Source organism: Chinchilla lanigera, unplaced genomic scaffold (assembly GCF_000276665.1).
Source record: "Chinchilla lanigera isolate Chin_1 unplaced genomic scaffold, ChiLan1.0 scaffold00022, whole genome shotgun sequence".
Classification (NCBI taxonomy): Eukaryota; Metazoa; Chordata; class Mammalia; order Rodentia; family Chinchillidae; genus Chinchilla; species Chinchilla lanigera.
In genome coordinates, this window is record NW_004955423.1 from 8,126,048 (window position 1) to 8,148,961 (window position 22,914).

Genomic DNA, 22,914 nt, shown 5'->3' on the forward strand with positions numbered 1-22,914 from the left:
TAAAAAAAAAAATGTTGTGTGAGCCACACATATAAGCCACATTACAAAAGAAAAAGGTAAAATTAATTTTAATAATGTAAAGTGTGTCCACAAAATACGGTGAATGTTCAGACAGGGAAAAACGTATTTCTATTAGTCCTTTTCAGAGTACTCGCCCTCGCTTTCAGTATACACATCCTGTTCTTGCCGCTGTCTGAAGTAGTTCTGGAAACTCCCTTCTCAGTATCTTTTCATGGCTGCTTCAGTGTCCTGCGTTGATTCAAAATGCTGATGGCAGTTTCTATCAAACAAAACATTATAGCATGACTTCATCCACCTTATTCACTCGATCTGGCACCTTGTGACTTCTGGCTCTTCTCCAAAGTTAAGATGGCCACGACAGATAAACATTTTGAAATGATTTGCAAGGCAGCCACAATACAAGTGCAGACACTCATGATAGAGGACTTCGAAGAACCGCTTCAAAAAGTGGCAAGAGCAGTGGGATAAGCGTGTTTGAAGAAAGACGGAGTATTTAGAGGGATCAATGTGTTTTTACTGCAATAAATTTTTCAGCATTAAATAAACATTCACCATATATTTTGATCATACCTCATATTTAATCCAAGGTATCAAAACATTCTTCCAATATGTCATAAGTATTAAATTACTGAGATACTTTGTATTCTTTTCTTGCACAAAGGTTTTGAAGTATGATGTGAGTTTTGCACTTACATTTCAATTCAAACCAATTCATACTCAGAGCAGTATGTTATTATTGACTATGATATTTTTCATTACAGGTCTTACCTTTTAAAATGAAATTGATGGTTTAATCTCCTGTTTGTGTAAACTAACTGTATTTTCCTATCATATTCCATGTATGTGCTACCCTGAACTTAATCTTCTTACATTAATGCATACCTCTGCATAGGCCGTTTCCCACCACTAAAAATGTCCTTTTCCTATCACTGCTACCAGTATTCCCTATTTATCAGAGCCCATAATTATGAAGTTATGCTATTTCATAATCCATTATGTGGAGTCATTAATATTTGAATGCTTGAAAAGTAATACAGCACACACTATATTTTATAAAACACTACCAGCAGACAGTAGGAGAGCACACCAAAGTAAAATATGTAAATATTTCTGTAGTGAAATGAAAGGGTGTTCAGATTAATCAGAATGAATCAAGACCATAAATGGCTTCTCTTGGGTTAGATTAAGCATTGGTGCCCAAAAGAAAAAAAAAAATCAAATTGGGTGAAGTTCACCACCAAATGGATTGTAAACAATGTTCCCATTTTAGAGCTCTATATCCTACAAATACATTGCTTCCCTGCCTCACAATGTGCTTGGCCCCATGTCTTCCTTTAGTACTAACCTGGGCATGTTTTCTCTTGGACTGCACAAGCAGAACATTCCTGTGGGCAAGGGCTTTATTTTTTTATTCCAAAATCTTTCACACTGCCTGCCTCTCTACCCTTTTAGAGAGTACAAATAAAATAAATATTTAATTTTTTAAAATATTACTTATAAAAGCATTTTAAGTGATTAAAAGCAATAAATAAGTGAATGTAATTTAAGAAAATAAGTTATTACTGTTTAGATGAAAATGTAGGAGAAACTACATTTCATAGAGATACTGTGACAGAGTATTGAATCACTGAGATTCCTATGACTATATAAGTACATAAAAATGAAAATGGAAGCACTGATGTGAGTAATTTTGTAGAAAATGAATCAATTTTTGGAATTTCTTATTCTTTGTTAACAGGGAGAAGTAGGAGACCAAGGAGATATTGGGAAAATTGGTGAAACAGTAAGTTTATTTTATGCTCTTACTCTCAATTTTTAAAATATCTGTAAGTATTTTTAGAATCATGTTAACCATGATCTATTGGCTATAATCATGTTAGCAAGAATCACAATAAATTTTATTGAGTGCAAATTTAAACTCATTTATAATGTTTCTATTGACAAATCAAACCTACCTTATAAAAAAGGAATGAGAAAAACCTAGTCTATTATATTTTTATCCAACATACATTATTTTTTTGATCTTAGGAGCACTCTTGTTTCTAATATTTAGTTTTCAATTTTAGTTCTAATCACTTCAATGTAAATTTAACTTCACAGTTTTCATTATTAAAAACCTTATAAATCAAACAATTTTATAATTTAAAGATAATTTTTCTCAAAATTTGAAAGGTTGGAGTAAATAAAGTTTGGAGTAAATAAAGAGTTAATAGGAAAGTATAGTTTCTTTTTTCAAATGTAGTTTATGTTGCTTAAATTTTCTTTTTCTGCACAAGTACAAGACTTGTTATATATATTTGATTCATGTTTATTGAAAATAATTTCATTTTCTACAATGAAGAAATCCAGCTAAAACAGTCTCAACATATAAATAAATTAACACAAATGAATTTATTTATAGTGTGCTAGCTTGGCACAAAGCAAGTGGTATAATTCAATAACTTAAATGAGCAAATTCCCTATATCCTATATTTGACTAAAATTGATAAAATTTTCTACAAAACTGTTTTGTAAGTTTAGGTAATTAAATAATTATTAATCTTGGTTTTTTATTAAACATGTTCTGGTATTCTTATTTTTTCCATTAATTCTTAATAAAAATAGATGATGGTTTAGTCTTAAAAGATCATTGCTACTCCCAGTAAATCCTAGGTAACTCGGAGGTAATTTTCATGTCTATTTCTGCTGAAGAAAGATATTTCTATCAAGTATTTATGTCACATTATTCAAAGTTTCCAAACATGATTTTAACTTACATTTTCTCTAAGGTCACTCAAAGAAATTAAATTCTGGAATTTTTTATTGTCACATTCCTTAGGAAATACACATAGAAATTAGTCAGTATCCAAAGTTAAAATTCCAGTGAAAAACATCTCTTCTTAAAATGACATCTTGTATATTAAACCATTGTGTTATTTAATCATCCCATACTACCTGTACATAGTATAAGACTCATTGTCATTGCTGTAGAAAAAAGAAATGGACTGTCTAGATTTTTGTTACTGGAGGGGAAGTAATATTTACTAAACATTTGTTATGTTCCAGGCATTGGAAAGTGACATTTCATGTTACGGTATTTTGTTTAACTCTCAAACAGCTTTAAAAGATACATTTTCAATTGAAAATCCAAATCAAATTGAAAATCCAAATCTCTGTGATACCATACTACAGTAGTTTAATATTTGTTGAACAACCAGTTAGCCTAGACGTTGTGGAGATAGTTTAAGCATCAGACAAATTATTAAACAGAAGGATCTTTCTTACTTTGAGATTCTTCCTCACTAAGGATGTGACATAAAGGTTGAGTGGGTTTTTTTGTCAATTAATGCTTATATTGAGTAAAACCAAAAATATAAATTTTTGGCCGGGGATATAGCTTAGCAGCACAAGCAACTGCCTGGCAAGCACAAGGTCCTGAGTTCAATTCCTGGTATAAAATATATATATACATATTTTTTTTTTCCTAAAGAATATTTTGGGATTCTTGTAATTTCTGGCTTTTATATTATCTCATTCATTTCCAAAACATGCAGTTCATTTAGTCCAGAGCTTTGTCAACAAGAAAAGTTTTGGAGCCAGGCAAGGTGACACAGGTCTCTAATCTAGGCCTTCTCAGAAGCTGAAGTGGGAGGATCACAATTTCAAGCCCAGCCTGGGCAACTTAGTGATCAGCACAATTCTGTCTCAAAAAAAATTAAGCTGGTGATGTAACCTAAGCAGAGACCCTGGGTTCAACCTCCAAAACCCCGAGAAGGAAGAGGAGAGAGGAGAGGAAAAGGAGTAGAGATGAAAAGATACGACCGCATTTCAGCATGTCAATCTTGTAATTAGCTCCTACTTAATCTTCTTTATGATCTTTTAATTGCCTTAACTGGACCCCTTTTGGTTTTGTTTCTAGATTTATATGAATTAGAACAAAGTTTTTGATAGAACATGCCAAGAATACTAGTGTCGTCCATGTATTATGTCTATACACATCTTATAATAATTTTCTTATACAAAGAATTGATTTCTGTAAGTATGCCCTGGAGGGGCCTCTAATTTCAGAAGATACCCTCCTGTCTCCCTCATTCTAACATGTCAGTTTTTGTGAGTAAATCTATCACTGTCCCATCCTAATTAATAATTCTGTGTCTTAAACTGTCTAGGATAAGATTATTGGAAAAACTATAAGGAAAAAAGAACATGCATTTGCAGTATAGGCTGAGACCAGAACTGGGATCAATAGAGACACTATAAGGGAAAAACTATTGTGTTAACATGGGCAAGAACATTTCAATAAAATTTTTAATGCTCAAACAAGCTCTTCCATAGAGTGACTCCAAACTCCATCGTTAGAAGATTGGTGAAGACCACTAGTCACGTATTCAGCAGATACTTACTGATTGTACCAGGCACATTCTGAACATATAATTCTTTTCTTCATGAAACTTATAGTCCTTTGGGAGTTGATGGACATATAAAGAAGTGGACACATAAAGAAATATATACAGCATGATGCATTCTATAAAGCAAAAACATAAAAGACTATGAGAAAACTGCCAAATTTAGATCAGATGATTAAAGGCAGTTTTAAAAGAATGACATACGAGTTGTAACCTTAAAAAAAACATGGTTTGAATTAGGGAAGATTGTGGAGGAGGAACATTCCTGGAATATGCAGTCTCACCTTTGCCACTTTCTTCACTTTAGGGAAATTACTTAAGATCTCTAAATACTTGTTTTCTCAGTAGGAAAAGGATGAAAATAACTACCTTGTGGAATTTCTCATTAAACATGATAATGCACGTAAAGCACTTGACACAATGCCAGTCCTGATCACAATAGCTACTGCTGTGAGGTGGAGCTTATGGTTATAGGTGACAGTCCTAAGTGGGAAAGTATTTAGGTATTTAGAGGAACAAAAATAAGCCAGCTTGAAGGCCATGGTAAACAAAGGGCAAAGCCAATTGAGGTGTTACTAGTGAGGAGGTGGGAACCAATAATTCTGGACCATTATTTATAACTTGATCCTACAGTCAATGAAAAATTGCTAAGTATTCCAAGTAAGCAACTTCTGTGATGTAATTTATGCTTTAGGATTATGCTGGCTGCAGTGGACTGAGAAGTTTAGGGCATGGTTGAGAGGAACAGAAGTAGAAGTTAAATATAGAATGCTATGGCAGCAGTGCAAAAAAGAGAGAAATATGACTTGGATTAGGGTCATGACAGTAGCAATAAAGAAATATAGATGTATTTCAGATATATTTGTTTGAGATGATAGATTAGCTGGACATTGACTGCAAAGAAATGGTTCTAGCCAGTCCTCAGCACACAATAGGCCTTGCATAACTACACCGTGTATTTATTTGTCAGGAATATTCTGTTATATATGATATCTAAGGATATTTTCAAGTTTGAGAATCCTTGACATTTTTCTAAGCATTTTAATATTTCTAGTGTCCCTGTTGTCTATTAATTCGGCGTCTTTTCCCTAGCCCTTTTCTAGTTGTATTATATCTTTCTGAAATTGGAGCAAACAAAACTAGACTAGCTATTTTAGAGACAATGACTTCATTGCTTTCTCTGTGCATGTGATAATGATCATTATTATGTCTTCTTTATTGTTAATGATATTAAAAACCATGCAGACATTTTCCTATAACAGGAAACTGAAGATATCCTAGGAAACAATCAGCAGTGACCCCTCAGATGCTCAAATGGCCTGTTATTTCAGATATAAACTGTGGATGGTTTTCACAAAGTGTCCTTGGTTTCATTAAGTTTTGGTTGCCACATTTCTGCCCACTTGAGGAGATTCATATGATTGTTCTATAGTCTGACCACATTGATTTATCTCTTAAAATATAACCAAATTGATTTGATTTCACCTCATTTATTCCTTATCTATTTAGCAAAATTTCTTGAGTAGTATGCCATGTCCTCCCTGTTTTACTTCCTCCTACCTGGTGTGCTAATGCTAAACGGTGTCCTAAATGATACATCATTTGTACAGATAGAAAGATGAAGAAAAGCCATGGATAATCCTCAAAATTAAGTGGTCAATTTTCATTATAAAATCTGTATAATCAAAAACCTTCTGATGGTTGATTCAAAGCTGGATGATAATAGTTTATTCGAAACCAAAACGAGGTTATGAAGTCAGAAAGAAAAATAAAAGGAAAGAAATCTATTTATTGAAAACCTACTATTTCACTTAACCATGAGCTGACGTTAGTAAAATAAATGTTCTTATTGTCAATCAATACATGAGGAGACTGAAATTTACTGAAGTTATATAATGTCCGAATTCCTACAGCTGGCAAGCTTCAGATCTGGATTTCAAATTCAAGACTTCTATGTCCAGTTCCAAGGCCCTTGTCTGTGTGTTAGATAATCTTCAATTTGTCCCGCCATTCAGTGGAACCTCGAAGTACATCCTTGGGGTTTAACTGTTAGGAAGATTTGATTTAATGATTAAGAAGTTTTGAAAAATGGGCAAAGTAGAGGTTTACTCAGTAATATCTGAAGCCAAAATGGCAATTCAATTTTTTAAATATTGTTAAATGTTATTAGTTTCTAAGAATTATGGAAAAATGCATAATGGAAATAAAAAAGATCTGTAAGAAGGAAAAATATTTTAGAAATGCTCAGCGTAAAACATCATTTGACAGAACAGCTGGTTTTGCGGCTCTCAAGTAGAATTGCCATGCACTTAGTTTGATATAAGTTGATTTTACTTTTTAAATGAGTTTCATTATTTTCTTTCATTAAGATTAAAGTGCTGCTTTTAAGGAGACCTATTTTAATCATTGTAAAACATCATATTTCCTTGAGGAAAAGAAACAGAAGACAGAGGGACCACTTACAAACAGGAAAACTTAAGTAAAATTCTGTCAACTGCACCTAAATAGGACCTCTAGTCTCAGTGCTATTATCTTGAAAAGTATCATCTACCCTCTACTGCTTTTAAGCTATACCACTATAAAACAAATGCAAATCTCCTATATGGAAAAGAGTAGTAATTTTTCTCAGGGAATGGAAAGTTATTAAAAATGTATGTCCATGGCATATTCCTTCATCAAAAAAATCTTCACCTGAATATGATAGAAATCGTTATCATTTATAAAACTTTGGGATATGCTATTTACTTTCAATGTATTACTAAATTCTTATAAATGCCATGGGAAACAAAAATTATCATCTCTATGAAAATTACTTTGACTATATCATTAAACTCTCATAAAGAAAATAATAATTATTCCTACTTTATACACAAGGAAAATTTAGTTTTAGAGAAGATAAAGAACTTGTCCAAGGTCAAGTACTTTTTGTAGGACATACTTGACATCTTGCTGGTTTTACTGTTTTGTCAGGAGGTTATTAATATATTATATAATGTGTAGTTAATGAGTACATAAAATGTCAATCAGGTGTATACTTGCTTATAAAGCCTAAAATATAACATCATAAAGAAATTTCTATATGGATCACAATGAAAATACCAATAGAACTCTACAACAAAAATAATCTTTGCTTCAACTGCCACACCCAAGGCAATCTTCACATATGACAACTGCATGTTCCATACACACATGTCACTTACACTGACAGCATATGTCAGTGTAAGTGGTACCTTCCCTTCCTGCATGTCAGGTCATTCTTGACACCTCTCTTCCTTTTTTGTGAGGAGCTTCCTACTACATTGTACAGTGTGCACTTAGCAACTGTCTTAGTTATTTTTCTCTTGTTGCTCAGACAAAATACCTGACACACAGAATTAAGGAAGGAAAGGTTTATTTAGCTTCCAGTTTATGGAAGTTTCAGTCTATAATCAGCTGGCTCCAAGGCAGAGTGGCACATGGCAGAGGGCACAGTTCATGGCAGTGGTGGAAAATAGCAAAAGCAACCAGAGCAAAAGGGGAGGGCAAACTTCTTTTCCCTCCTTATATGTGTGCCAGCTACCTGCCAAGCCCACACCATCTCAGTGCCCTTCTCTTGCACAGGCTCAGGATGTAGAATTGCTAAGTCACTTAACCAAGCCTCTAGATTCCTCAAATTGACACAATGTATCAACTATAACAGCAGGAAAATAAAATAGCAATAAAATATTAATTATGTAATGACTGCTTTAAATAGACATCAACATGTTCAATCAGCCGTTTACTTGCTTATAAAATCTAAAAGATAACACCATAAAAACCTATATAAGTTACAGTGTAAATACAGACAAAAATCCACTCCAGAAATAATCTTTGCTTCACCTGTCACACCCAAGGCAATCTTCACACATGACAGCTGCATTTTTCATATACAAGTATTGCTTACACTGATAGCACATATGTTTTGCTTCCTGTTCTTTTTTGTAGGACACAATTGACATCTTTTTGGTTTTCCTATTGTCATAGTAGATCTTCTTTTCTTTTTCTAATGCTGCACCTGTGTGTTTACCTGTCAGCCTACCAATGTGCTCCACAGCTTTTTGCATAGTTCCCCAGGCAGAAACATTTTGTTTTCCCACTGCTGTAAATGATCTCTTATGAGCTGTAGTCCCAATCCTCTAAGAAAATTTCTCTGTGGTATTTTTCAATCCTCTAAAAAATTTCTTCTTGCTATTTTCTTTGTAAACTATCAAACTATTTATGGCACAAATGTTTAGGATCAAGAAAACATACCCACTGGCCAACACTTTGTGTTTCAAGTGACACCATAGTTACTGCATAACTCATCAACAATATCTACTCCACCTTTGGTTTTCTTATAGAAAGTGATCATCTCAGGTCTCCATTTTGTTGAGGTTCCCTATCAATATTTCCAACATGGTACAATGTTGACATCAGCAGTACTAGTTTGTTTTTCTTTGACATGTGTGAGGCCATTGTTACATCTTTCTGAAATCCAGAGATTGTACTAATTCTCTGTTTTTAAATTACAACATTTCATTTGGAATTTCTGCTTTTTTCTTACACAGTTTCTATACTGGTCAACTTGTGTTCTGTTAGCAAATGTAACATCAATTAAAAACAGGTGAACCAACGGTCAAATGTGACATTCTGATTAGTTTGGGATATGGGAACAATAAGTCTATTCACAAGGTCATTCAGTTTTTACTATATAAATAAGGACCTAGGGTCTGAGTTCCAGGTTAAATTTCTAAATTGGAAATATACTATGTCATGTCAGGCATGGTGATGCACACCTGTAACCCCAGCACTTGGAAGGCTGAGGCAGGAGGATTGTTGCGAGTTCAAGACCAGGCTGGGCTACAAAGTAAGCTCAAGGTCAGCCTGAGCCGCATAGTGAGACCTGCCTCAAAAAAGACAAAAAAAAAAAAAAAAGGAAATATACTATGTCTTCACAATTACAAAAGCATACATTTTTATACCATATTTTGAAGGTTTTCTTGGTATATGCTGCCTAAAGCTACAGCGACCATGAAATGCTGCAAAATGTTCATTAATAGTTATGTATTCAGATGGTATGTAAATTGCTTGACAATTACTCACAAGTCTCTCAATGAGTGATACCAGCCAGATTATCGGTTCTTTTTCTTTCTTCGTGTGGTTTTGTCATCAAACCTCAGGCAATTTTGAAGGAAACTAAATGTCTTCAATGTTATTGTTATTTTACAAACTTCAGGACCATAACTATCACTTTCCCATAAGTCTTTTACATTCCCGCAATTACCATGACAAAGCCCTGCTAAGTACAACAGTGCTTTCAGTTCAGCTAGTGAGGTGTCATAATAAACACATTTTGAGTACGGCTATCAGTACATACCGAACATTTTACTTGTATTTCAGCATTTGTGTATTTCACAGCATCTTGTAGAATTTGTCTATTACAAACAATTTTCAACATTGAATGACAGTGGTGGCATCCATCTCATAGGTTTTACCCCTGCCAAGATCCTCATTATATCTTCATACCTACTTCTAGCATTACATTGTTCCATTTGGTTCTGTGACAATTTTGTACCATTTCAACTAGTCAAATATGTATTCACGTTGCTGTTTTCTTCATCATCTGAATCAAGGAGGTCTGCATTCCCCATGTATCAGTTTGATTCTTGCTCCATTTCACTGTACAGGAACTTTGGCTCACATGGCCAACTATCATCGTCTTAATCATCCATGAATGAGTCCTACCTGATGATTCACTTTTGACCTCCTCCAAAACAATAGTATCATTCATAGTTAAATAATTTTTCAGGATAGGGTAGAGCAAGATTATGGAATAGGAATTTCCATCTGTCATTTTCCACATCAATTTGAAAGCCTATCCACATATGCAAATACTTTCACAAGGAGAAGAAAACGAGGGGACTGAACATAGTACCTTTTCATAGCATAATAATGAGAATAAATGCATTGAAGAGTGTAGAAAGGACAGTTTATTATCCATAGCATCCCTCTCCAAACCCCAGGCTGCACAGTGTGGAGAGAGATAGTCTAATTGGAGAAAGAGAGAGGAATAAGCCTAACCTTTGCCTTGAATCCCAATACCAAACCTGCCACTGAGAAGACCTCTGTGGCCCTTAAGTCCAGGCTAGTACCTGTGGATGAGCTTCCACACCTGTCCTGGTACTAGGTAGGAACCTCTAAGTCTGCAGGGCTGGTGCAATCTGAGTTTATATCATTGCCCCTGACAATGGCCTTAGGCTTAGATATACCTCAATGGCAAGCAGGCCTTAGCATCCAGTGGGTGTTGTGTATATCTTAACAATGTACCAGCCTCAGCTGCCAAATGGTTTCAGCCTGGTGCCATGCTAGTCACAGTAATCTCAGGGTTAGGTGCCCCACAGTGTATTAAAAAGAAAAACATGGTGACATAAAAATATAAAATATGGGATGGGGGTGTAGTAAAAACACAGAGGTCTCTTTTTATTTTTGCAATCAAAGTTGCTATCAGATAAAAATAACCAGTTATCTTTTAATTTTTATTTAGTGATTTACACATCAACAGAAATGGCAGGCATTTCTAAAAATGTTTTTATTCTCAGGATATGTACAATGTAGAGTATGTTGTTCCTTCCTAAGGAAAGAAAAAAAAAAGGATGGACTGATAGAAATTATGGTAGGCATTAGGGTAAAGGTGATTTTTGGGGCCACCTGTTGACACAAGCACTCTTACAGATGGTGATGGCTCAATTACAACCTGGGGATAATGCTAGTGAAAAAGATTTTGGGTTCTAATTTAAAATTATTTAAGACCTGTATAACCAATATACTGAATTTGGATACTTAAAGATTGCAAATATTATAGACCAGGTGTTGGCAAATGTGTCTGAAAAAGCCAGACAAGTTTAGGCTTTCATGGTCTCTGACATATTCAGCCTGCTGTTGTGATACGTTAGCAGCCATAGTCTATGGCCATACCACCCTGAACACGCCTGATCTCATCTGATCTTGGAACGTAGCCATAGACAATACATAAATGAATGAGCCTATTTCTCATCCCAGTGAAACTTTATGAAAATGGACAGCTGACAGGATTGGGCTTACAGGCTGTAGTGTGTCCTTTCCTGTTCTAAAAAGCTGTACTTTATTTGGGATGGACCCGTTTTTATCGAGTCTGTCATATGTGCATGCTGCTCCATTAGTCTTTTATTATTAACAAGAAAAGGCACTAAACTCAAATGTGATTTCTTCAAATTTTACTTTCAAATCAGCGAGCATTCAAATGAGCAAGCAGATCATGTTACCACAATTCACTGAGTTTGCTTACGGATTGTGCACACAAAGAATATATTTGCATTTATATACACACCACATGCGTATCCAGAGTACTTTATTGGAAATTTTCATTTTTTTTCTCTAACAGTTAATCTTACCAGGATATATTTTTCAAGAACAATGAAATCTGCTATTTATGTGTGTATGTTCATTAGAAATATTTCTATGAACCTTAGACATATTTTTAAGTCTTTAAGGATCAAAGCATTTCCACATACTAAGTTTCAGTGAATTTCGCTTTTATTATTGTAAAACAGTTTTCAGTGAATGTATAATTTTATATTTCCTGTTGAGTTGAAATATTTTTCTTTTGCTCTTTGCTCTGTTTATGAAATGACTTTTTTTTAAACCTGTTTTACTAAGCAGTTGTATAGGAAGTACCACAGAATTTTTTGTCCAAAAATATATTAACACTCCTCCTCTGGCTGTAGGAAAAATAATTAAGTGGAATCTGGATTTTATTTTAATCAGTCATCCTTGTATTTTATAGGAAACTTTATATGTATATATATATATATATATATATATACAAACGGCTTTTTCATGTTTAAATATGGTAGTAGCTGAGATACAAGGTTTCTATATTTGATTTTTTTTCTGATTAGCAAATTTTGGAAAAACTCTGTAACACAAGTCTGCATTTTTCTGGTGTGTTGATACTACCATGAAAAATGAGATCAGTTTGCCATCATTAAAATAAAGAAAGGCCTAGATGATAGAGCTTCCTCAAAAACATGCAAGTATATGCTACATAGTAGATAATTAGGGAAGAAATGAGGCTGTTGAGGCTTTAAGAATGTAGATTGTGAGAACCTTCTGTGCTGACTTTAAAGACCTTCCACACTATATCCCTCACCTCTCTGTTATCTTCCATACCTCCTAACTTCTTCCCTATGATCTGGCAAAACAGGCTACTTATTAATTAAACATAACCTAGCCATTCACTTATGTATTTCTAATAGGTTGTTTCTACCACCTCCAAAGACCTTTACTTTCCCACTTGCATTGCCTGCCCAGCATCAATTTGTGAGACACGTCTCAAATCACCTGCCCAACCAAAAACTCTTTTTCGATCTCCTTGCCCAATTAAATTCAGTTTCTTCCTCTGCACCCTTCAGTACTTTACTTATATTGTTATACTCCTTCACATATGCTGTTTTATTTGTTTGGATTTTGGGTTTTTGTTTCTTTTTTCTGTTTTTTTTCCAGTACCAGGAATCGAACTCAGGACCTCGCACTTGCCAGGCAGGCACTGTGCTGCTGAGCTAAATCCCCAGCCCCAGCATATACTGTTTTATATGTTACTTTTTTCTTCTTTTTTAAAACTGCGTCTCACTACGTTGCCCAGACTGACCTCACACTTAAGCGCCTCTCTCGTCAATCTCTCAGGCAGCTCAGATTTCAGGCATGAGCCACCACTTTCACCAATCTCATTTACTTTTTTACTTGAGCTATCCCGAAAGAAAACTCTTCCATGGCAATGAGTGTAGGCCTTATGTGCTGTACATTTAAAGTATATGTTGAACTGTGATAAGAAATGAATGGTAATTTTGCTAATATGTTTGACACTGGGTGTAAACTTAAAGGTGCTTAATGTGGTTAAGTCTGGCAGCATGGCAGATGCTTTCATGTTTCAGAGGAAATAACAGCATGAGAATCAAACATAGCAGCCTGAAAGGATCTGAAGTGTTCACATAACTGTGTTGTAAGCAGTTCAGCTGGACTAAATAGAAAAAGCTAAAGCACAATAGACCAGAGCTTTCCTAGCTTCTGCTACTTACCTGAGTCCTTCCCACATTTCCTGACTCACCGATACCTATTCTTCCCTCACATGTCATTTGAGGATCACTCTATATTTTATGTCAAGCATCTTCTATATCGAATACATAAAAGTCTATTTAGTACCTTTATTTATTTATGTTTTCCTCTATTAGACTTGATATCTTTTGAAGACTGGGGTTTGTAAAGCAAACACTAAATCATGAAGTGTAGCTTCAGTTTAAGAAACCAATAACAGATCCAAAATCCGAAAGCTTCCTTTGCACTACAATTTTCCATAAGTTAAAACCTGTGTATTCATATCTCCTCTGAAATCCCTTCCCTCTCTTCTCAGCATTTTCTGTAATTAGCTCACTTTTTCAAGTTACTAAGTGCTGAAAGCTTAGCATTTTCTGTAGATTCTTCCTTTCCATCTAATTTATTTTAGCGAATTTCTATCTTTTGCAGTAACTGTAAATTCTTACTTGCAATATGTTTTATACTCATTCTTTGCAACATTAATCACTAGCTTTTTGAGAATCACGGTATTCCACAGATATTTACTGGTTACCAGTTATTGGTCAGACATATTACTAAATGCTGAAGATAAAGGTAAAAAAAAATTTTTCTTTTCACGTGTTAGTTGGGAAACAGATGAAAAAGTTATGATAAAATATTGTATGGCTATTGGAAAGTACACTGCATTCTGTGCAGAGGAACCAGGAGAAAGTTCTGATGAGGCATTGCCACTTAAACAGGTCCTTGAATGATGTAGTGTTTTCCTAAAAACAGATTGAGGCCTTAGGCAGCATTCTGCATAGGAGGAAGGACAACTATAAAGGTTGAGAATCATGAAGGGATCACCATATACCGAATTGTTATTAGCTGCATTCTACTGAATCATACAGGAGGAAGAATCCTACAGGAAAAGGAAGGAGAGGGAAATAGTCTATACACGTAAGTGGTGATGAAATAATGAAGATCCCCGTGTATATATATATGCCATTCAGAGTTAGTCACATTTCATTCTGTAGGCAGCACTCATAGAATGTTGTAAAACAAGTTTGCTGTAAAACAGTCACACTAACCAGTTGGAAACACCATGATGGTTGCAACATAGGGATGAATTGGAGATAAACAGAGACCCATTTCAAAGTTATTGCAATGCATTAGAGAAAGGATAACCACATACTTTAGGCCAGTGACAAAGGAAAAAATTATAAAAGATTTTTAGAAGAAAGAGTGGCAGTTTTGTAAACTCAGAGACTATACCTTATATATAAAATGACTGGCACATAATATTATTTAAATAAATTTGTTCAAACATTAATGGTTTAAGTAGACTTTGTCTTGGTTCCTGTTTGAAATGTCCCACCTTTCCATCTCTGTATGTGTAGATTTTATCCATCCCTTAAAGGCCTGACTCAAGTACTCCCTGAAGGAAATTATCTTATTCTACAAACTGAAAATAAAATTTATCTTTGAGAAATTTCATAAAACATCTCTAGCACAAGAGTTTTTCCGATACTAATGTTTAGTAAATATTTATTGAATGAAAAATAAATGTCAACTTTATGATTTGGGAAATAAAATATCCTTGAATAGTATAACAAAATAGGTAACAATAAGGACTCTGGAGCCAGATTGTCTTCTCAGTCTAGTAGAAGATACCAATATTTAGAATAACTCCAATAGAAATAAAGATATTGAAAAGATGAAAAATTGTCAAAAGCATGTCAGGAAGGAATATCAAGTTTCAGAAAACCTTATAAAGATTAAATAATTGCAGTTCTTTGTATATCTTAATGTTGTATGTCTCATTGTAAAAGATGATTTTTGACTCCTTGATGTTTATGCATAGTGTCAGAATACATCAGCATATACAACACTCTTCTTAAAGGTCATAAAATTTCAAAAACTAAGAAACAGGATAACAACAAATGACTTAGAATTAGTTACCAAGATTTACAAGGTAAATAACTTATAAACTAAAGATAATCATAATAATGAGAGTTACATATGGCGTAAAATAACTGAGCAGGCTTCCTGAAAAACGTAAGGCTTGACAATGGCCTTCAAGGGAACTATAAATTCTGACAGCATATTTTTAAAGTCACATGACTTTGCATTTCCTGCCATCAGGAAATGCAGTAGCATGCCAAATTCCATAAAACTTCTGTGATGGAGAAAAATGTTGTACAAATATGCATAGATTCCCTGACAGAGCAACAAGAAGCTTTCAGACCATCGACCCCTCGGATTCCCTAACAATGTGAACATTCCAGTACAGCTATATGTCAATATTGCTTAGGGCATTACTCAAAGGCAAGATGATGACAGAGATCATCAAATCTATTCTCTGGTTTTAGAAGTGGGAAAGTAAAACCACACTGATTGGATGACTTGCATCAGAGTGAAAGATCTAAGATGGAGCACCAGGCTTCAGACTAGTAATCCAGCATACAATGCTGTTATTTCCTTTTTCTTAGGTAGAGGGATTTGGGGTGAAATGGGAAATGTTGGGAGGCCTTAGCCAGTAGATTTTGTTACTCTAATTTTCTCTTTAGATAGAATGCACAAAAATCACAGTTTCTATGTGGTCTGCATGAAAAATATACAGAACTAATATAACACTGTATATGTAAAAATATATGTGCTTATTTATAATCATATAGTTTGTGTGAATAAGTCTGGTATTTATTAGAGAATTAAGAAAACTTTGAATTTAAAATGTTTTACAACCCAAGTGATATCATAGGAGAACTTCTCTTCTCATCCAATTTACTTTTATTTTTTAATAGCTAAATTTCAGCCAAGATAGGTTTTAACCTGTACTGATACTCACATTATCACCTTTGATTTATTACCAAGACACTCACTGAAAAGGCCAACTATGTGAACCACACGAGCAGGCAAATACAGTAAAAGAAGTATAGTAGAGGTTGCCTTCCATTCTCGAGTTTCCCATAACATAAGTGTGAGTGAAAGCATCTGCTGAGTGGACATTCCAGGCATAATCTTTTGATCACTGCCAGACTTTCCTAGGCAAAGCTTCAATCTGAACTCTCATTTCATGACTGCATGTTTGCAGTCTAAAAAACTGGAGAATTTTCAGAGGCTGAAATTTCTACTTTGGTACTGAACAGACCATTCAGTTGTATCTTATAGGAAAACATATGTATCTAAATGTCAAGAGCCTCAAATGGAGAAACCATGACCCCAACTATATTACTGTTCAATAGATCGGGAATCTCTAAAGTAGAGAAGTGTTTGTTTACATTCTAAATTTAGCTGAAGTATAAAACACTACATATTACTTAATGAGTATAGCATGTGTTGTGCTCTCAAATGTTTGTAGATCAAATAAAGATATATTTTGTGATACTTTTATACTTTTTAAAGTTTTAATGAATACAGGATTACTATAATATTGTTTTTTCTTCAGTTGTCAGCCAGTATCTGTAGTTTATCTTCATGTTTTGGAAACTTAAATTAGTAAGACAAATTATACACATTTTTAGTTTCAAGACTAACTCAGTGATAGCATAATCACCATTTTTACCCACTTACATGACTACTTCATGACAAAAAAAGTGGAGGACTTTGTGTCTGTCATATTAAGTAATGGATATGATTTGGCATGATCACTATCCTATATTGTTTTTTCATTTGGCTTATTTAAGTTCCTGAGGCACTAGATATTAGTGTAGTAAAATTGTCTAAATGTATAAAATAAGCACATCTTACATAAGGAGAAAAATAGACTTAAAGCAAATTTTTGCAAAATAAACCAAATAGTCCAGGGATCAAATTTTATAATAAGCTATAATTTTTACTACCAAAGTATCACCAGTCTTTCACAAGCTATGATAACTTTCATTCTTAACCAATCATCAGGGAAAAAGATTTATCACTTAGTACAAAGGAGAAACGGTGAGTACGTCACTAAGGATGGAATCTCAGAGTCTTCCTCAGGTTGGCCATGGGATACATCCCATATGCTGTTTTTTTCCACTTTGGACCTGGAAGGTAACCCCAAAAGCTATATATATACAATGAACAGTTTCATTCCTCAAAAAGAAGACATGGAAAATAATGGTCTTTACTAGGTTTACCATGTAAACTTCAAGTGCCACATTTCAAGCTATGACAAATGTTGTGTCCATCCAACAAGAGAACACTTAATACAAATAGAAATTTCTCATATTTTCTATAGGACCTCAGATGTTGGTCTAAAAGAGAATTTACCTCTGTTTATCAATCAGCACATACTTTATGATACTAATTTCTAATGTTTCCAAAAATGAAGATCATTTTCCAGAACAAGAAGTAACTATGTTTTTATGTATTTAGTCTTCTCTCGGTATCTACATCTGACACTGCCATATTTAATGGCCATTAGTAAACTGAGGCCCACAGGTAGGGGGAAAACTGTGATAATCTATTAGATTTTCCAGAAGCAAACTATTAAAATGGAATTCTGCTACAGGGTATTTATTAGAAAACAACAATTATTGAAAGAAAGAAGAAGCAAAATTGGATAGAGGAAAAACATCAAACTATAATAAAGGGCTTATTAGTCTGTCAGTGCTATATATAACAAGCTCTGAATTCCTTAGACCCATTTGTGTGATTTTGTGTGAAAATAAGTAGCTGGAATTTTATATTTTGCCTCAGTCATTGTATATGGCCAACCTAGGAAGAGTGTGCCCTTGGTCAAGAAGGTTTTCCGAAGCTAAGGCAAACCACGCAGCTATTTATAGCTTGGGCCACAAGTTCTTTCTGGAAGGAGGATCCGAGTAGACCATCTTGTTGATCACTGTCTAGTTCTTGTGCTTCCTGGATCCACTTCTTCACATCATTTCAGGGTGACACTTTTTAAGGATTCTAGTGACCCCTAGTACAGAAACTCATTTTAGCACTGCAAATGATAGTAATATTCCACTTATTTCTGATGATCAGAGTAAACTGACTGTACCAAGATGGTGATTCTTTGCCTTGCCTGCTGGTGCCTGGACACAGGGAATTTGAAGTGCTCCAGAGGTAGCCATAGCTTTTAATTCAACAAGGCTCTTACTGTGTCCTCTGGTAAAAAGGTAACCCTTTTGTGGACCAGGCCTCTCTCCAAGCAGAGCTCACATTTTGTGCAGATACAAAGTACGAGGTTCTCAACACTGAGACACTGGGAGTGACAGTGATGATAATTAATTCTGCTTCTACTTATAGGTTCCAAGACTTACCAATATTCCAAACTGGAGGCAGAACATCATATAAATATCTGAGTCACATATGTATTTCATTCTATAAAATGTGATGCCACCTTCTTAAAGTGTTACTCCTAATGGGCACTTTAACTGAAAGCCGTTCTGATGTGCTCTACTAGGTTGGACATTTCTCAGTTTGATATGATATGGCAATTAGATCTCGTTGTCATGGGCCTACTTTTGTACTTGTTGCAAAATAGATTCAATGGATTGAGAGTATTTGAGGGATCCTATATGGTACATTGGGAATTTTACCAGCTGTTAAATGCTGCTTCTAACACAGGCCAGAGTGGGGGACAGGAAACTGTTTCCAAAGTATGTACCTTTTCAGTTAGAATGAATCCTCGGCTTTTCCAGAATGAACTTGCCCCCAAGTGACTGGTTGGCTCCTTGAAGAATGGCGCCATACTGTAAGCTTGAATACTCACATGCAGCAGTAGTTAAATTAGCCTTGAGAGAGAAGAAATGATATCTGGCCCATGAATGTGTTCTGTTTCTCCCACCATGCCCGTTTCATATGTATGTCCATCACCCACTCCAAGGGTTAGTGATGTCAGCTTTTTGAGTCATTCTATCTGCTTCTATGTACTCTTCCAACTGTCTCTGATAGGTATTGACAGATGATACAAAATTTTTATTCTTTGTGACCACTCCCATATGCCTACTCATATGCCTCTTTCCCAAATTTTCTTGACCTCATTCTAACAGTCTTCTTCCCTTCGAGTGCCTAACCATCCAACCAAGATACAATGCCCATTCTGTACATACTCTAAAGTCAATCCCCTCACTTTCCTGCAAAGTGAATGATCTGTTGCCTTGCCCCAAACTCAGCCCAGTAGGAAGGTGTTCCTTTTGCTCCCTTATAGGTCATGGGTGAATCTACAGAGTAGTTGCCAGACATTTTCAGTCTGTACCTACATACTAAACCTGCCCATCCACATACTAGGTTCTGTCATTTTTCTTCTCTGTCAGTGAGTCAAAAAAGATCCCCCAGATTACAAAGATGTCAGCTGCAAGAGAGGAACTAACTAAGATCTAGACTACCCATTCAGACAGTTTGCTTGTGCCTCTGTCCAATTCTGTTCAATTCCAAATTGCTTTGACCCACTTGACCTAATGGCTTGATTAGTGTGGCAGAATTCAACTGATCATCAACAGATTCAGATCTGTAGTCACTTGGTGTCCCATAGTGAGATCTTCATTCTTTGTTGGAGCCTAGTGATGTCCTAGAATGTGCTTTTCAAAAATGGTTTCTCTTATATGAATAACCCAAAGTATAAAGAGTCAAATAAAAGATAGTAGGAAATAGAGAAGTAGATCTTTTACAGACAGAAAGGAGATCAAGAGATGGAGAGAGTGGAAAATGACAGGAGGGAAAAGGGATGAAAAAAATTAAAATGGATTAGGTACATATACCAACTCAGCACAAGGAATGCAATCATTATGTACTGCCAACATGAAAAAATACCCTATGTGGAATGGCCTTGCTGCAGAATCCAAGGGGCCTGGATTGTGATCTTCCTATTGAAACTTACCGTAAACACTGCATGGCTTCCCCTGATTTTCTCTAACACAGTAGAGTCTACACTTTCGCATTGTTCAAGTGACAGGACTGCTTGCTCATAGCTTGAGACCCTTGTAGAAGTTTGTACTATCTTCTGGTCCCCTTGCCAAGGTGTTGTATCTTAGAAAAGTACTCCCACATTAATAAATTTCCATATGTTATTTTCTGTTACTTTGTTATATTCTTGACCAAGTACCTACAGAATAGGCCAAACACATACTCCCACAGCTCCTACTAGTACATGTTAGTTAGGGATTTTTTTATTCCTTTGTGATATGTGTGACTTTTTCTGCTTAAAATGGAGACACCAAATTCCTAAATGGTGGGTTCTGTGACTTAACTGTTCTTAATGAAAAGGAAGTATTGTGAATTTTAACTGGAATACATGTTTCCTTATAAGGGAGAGGGCATGCTGGAGACAGTGCTGGTTAGAATGAGGAAGGCTAGGCTATTTCTCTACACACATAGAGTTCAGGGTTTAGAGTTCAAAAGACTTAAGGACATCTGTCCAGGGAGAGGTACCCTTCACAAATACCATAATCTCATTTTTCCCTAACCAACACTTTGATATCCATGGCATAACAGATTTGTCTAAATTGGGAATTTAAACTTCTCTGGAATTTTGTCACTCTCACCAGTAAATCTTGAGCCTTTATTCAGTATTATCTTTGTTCACTCGTTAGGAGATAACCACCCAATCAACCATCTGGGGAACTCTGTGCATCTATGGCCCAGTGGGCTAAAATGGCCACTTTTTTGCCCCTCTATTGTTCAGTGAAATTTGGATGTAGAGCTCTTTAACTAGGCTTAAACCTTGAAGAAGCTGATTACAGAAACAGTTGGGTAATTCTTACAAAAGAGGATAGATGGTTCATCTCTGTTTCTAATACTGCTCTATCTAGTTTGTTTTTTGCTTTTATTTTTTTGGTATCAGGAATCAAACTCAGGACCTCACACTTGCCAAGCAGGCGCTGTGGTGCTGAGTTATATCCTTGGATCCTATCTAGTTTTTTAAGTCATTCATTCATTCAACATATATTTATTATCTTCTGTATGCAAAGTAGCATGCTAAGCATGAAGCAAACATTATCTTCCTTGCCTTACAAAGCACATAGGTCAATGGACTTAAAAGTTGTGTCTTCCTAAATAGTGAAAGATATAACATAGTAAGCTAAAATAGCTTCAGCCAAGTCATACTGTCGATGAAATAAATTTTTAGCTTACAGATTTTATTTGAAAATAAGAGTGAAGTGACCTAACATTTAGCTATTTGTAAATGAATAAAAAGGGCTTCATGTGTACTCGCAAGTCTTAAAATTACCTTAAAATGAAAACATCTGAAGAAACAATATAGGCAAAAAGAAACAATACCTGTGTCTTTTGACCTTTTACTTCCTTTTCATGTAGAGTCAATTCCATAAACATTCTTTCACTAGCCTCTGCATTCCATGTTGTTTTTATCCTTCTCCTCATCAATCTACATATTCTCATTAATGACTTTCCTATATGCCACATCTTAACCAGTATTTATTTGCTGGTGATCTACTAATTTCTTAGCTCTAGACCTACATGCTCAAATGTGTAATGAATATTCTTATAGGAACATCCCACAATTATCTCATATTCATCATATCTAAAGAGGAATTTTTAGCCAGGCATGGTGGTGCATGCTTGTAACCCCAGCACTTGGGAGGCTGATGCAGGAGGATCATTGTGAGTTTGAGGCCAGACTGGGCTACAAAGTGAGCTGAAGGCCAGCCTGAACTGCGTAGTGAGACTCTGTCTCAAAAAGACAGGAAAAAAAAAAAAAAAAAGACAGAGAGAGAGGAATTATTTTTCATCCAAATTACACACCACTTTCTATTTTTCTGTTCTTCTCTATATCTGTCTAGACTTATAATAGTTTATATCACTTTTTTTCTTGGGTGAAAGTGTAAAGGCATGAGAAATTAGGGAGGGTAAATAGATTCTAATTATGGAAACACATATTCACATCCAGTGCTTGAAATTAGCTTTTTTCATATCTGGCTCATCTTTGGTTTCCATCACCCAAAGTTTGTATTAGATTGAATGATGTAATGTTATCATTTTTAAGGTACAAAAGGTTTAAATTAACAGCAAGTTCATACAGTTAGACTGACCATTACCTTCGTTGTGATAAGATGGCTTAAAAATTCCTTTGTATATTTTTTTAAGAATAAGCAATAATACTGACAAAAACATTGAAGCTGAGATGGTTCTATGATGAAACAGAACTAAATTCTAGGGAATTAGCCTTTTATATTGCATTTCAAAGGAATTTGATGAGCTTTACGATCTGAGATTCTTTGTTTTAAATGCAGTTGTTTGTGCCTTGAGAAGCAAATTCAAAACAACATAAAGCATGCTAGACCAATAACTGAAGCACAATATATTATACAGATAATTTTCAAGTCTAAGAACTTTATCTGAAAATGTTTTTAGAACATTCTAGTTTTATCTAGGAAACGTTCTCATTTTATCATTCTTCAGTGAATAAATAGGATGTGGTTACTATAAAAAAAATAGAAGTTTAACATTTTAATTTTTTTGCTGACTTTTAGGAAAAAATATT

General features: G+C 34.9%; 1 protein-coding gene across 3 annotated transcripts in view; it reads left to right on the plus strand.

Annotated features, from left to right (window-relative positions):
* Col24a1 (collagen, type XXIV, alpha 1) overlaps nt 1-22,914 on the plus strand; it is a 301,836-nt gene that overhangs the window by 135,179 nt on the left and 143,743 nt on the right. For all 3 annotated transcript variants that reach the window (XM_005385132.2, XM_013514569.1, XM_013514570.1), the window contains one exon: nt 1,760-1,804. In XM_005385132.2, coding sequence (XP_005385189.1) covers nt 1,760-1,804 — 45 coding nt within the window. The remainder of the gene's footprint in view (nt 1-1,759; nt 1,805-22,914) is intronic.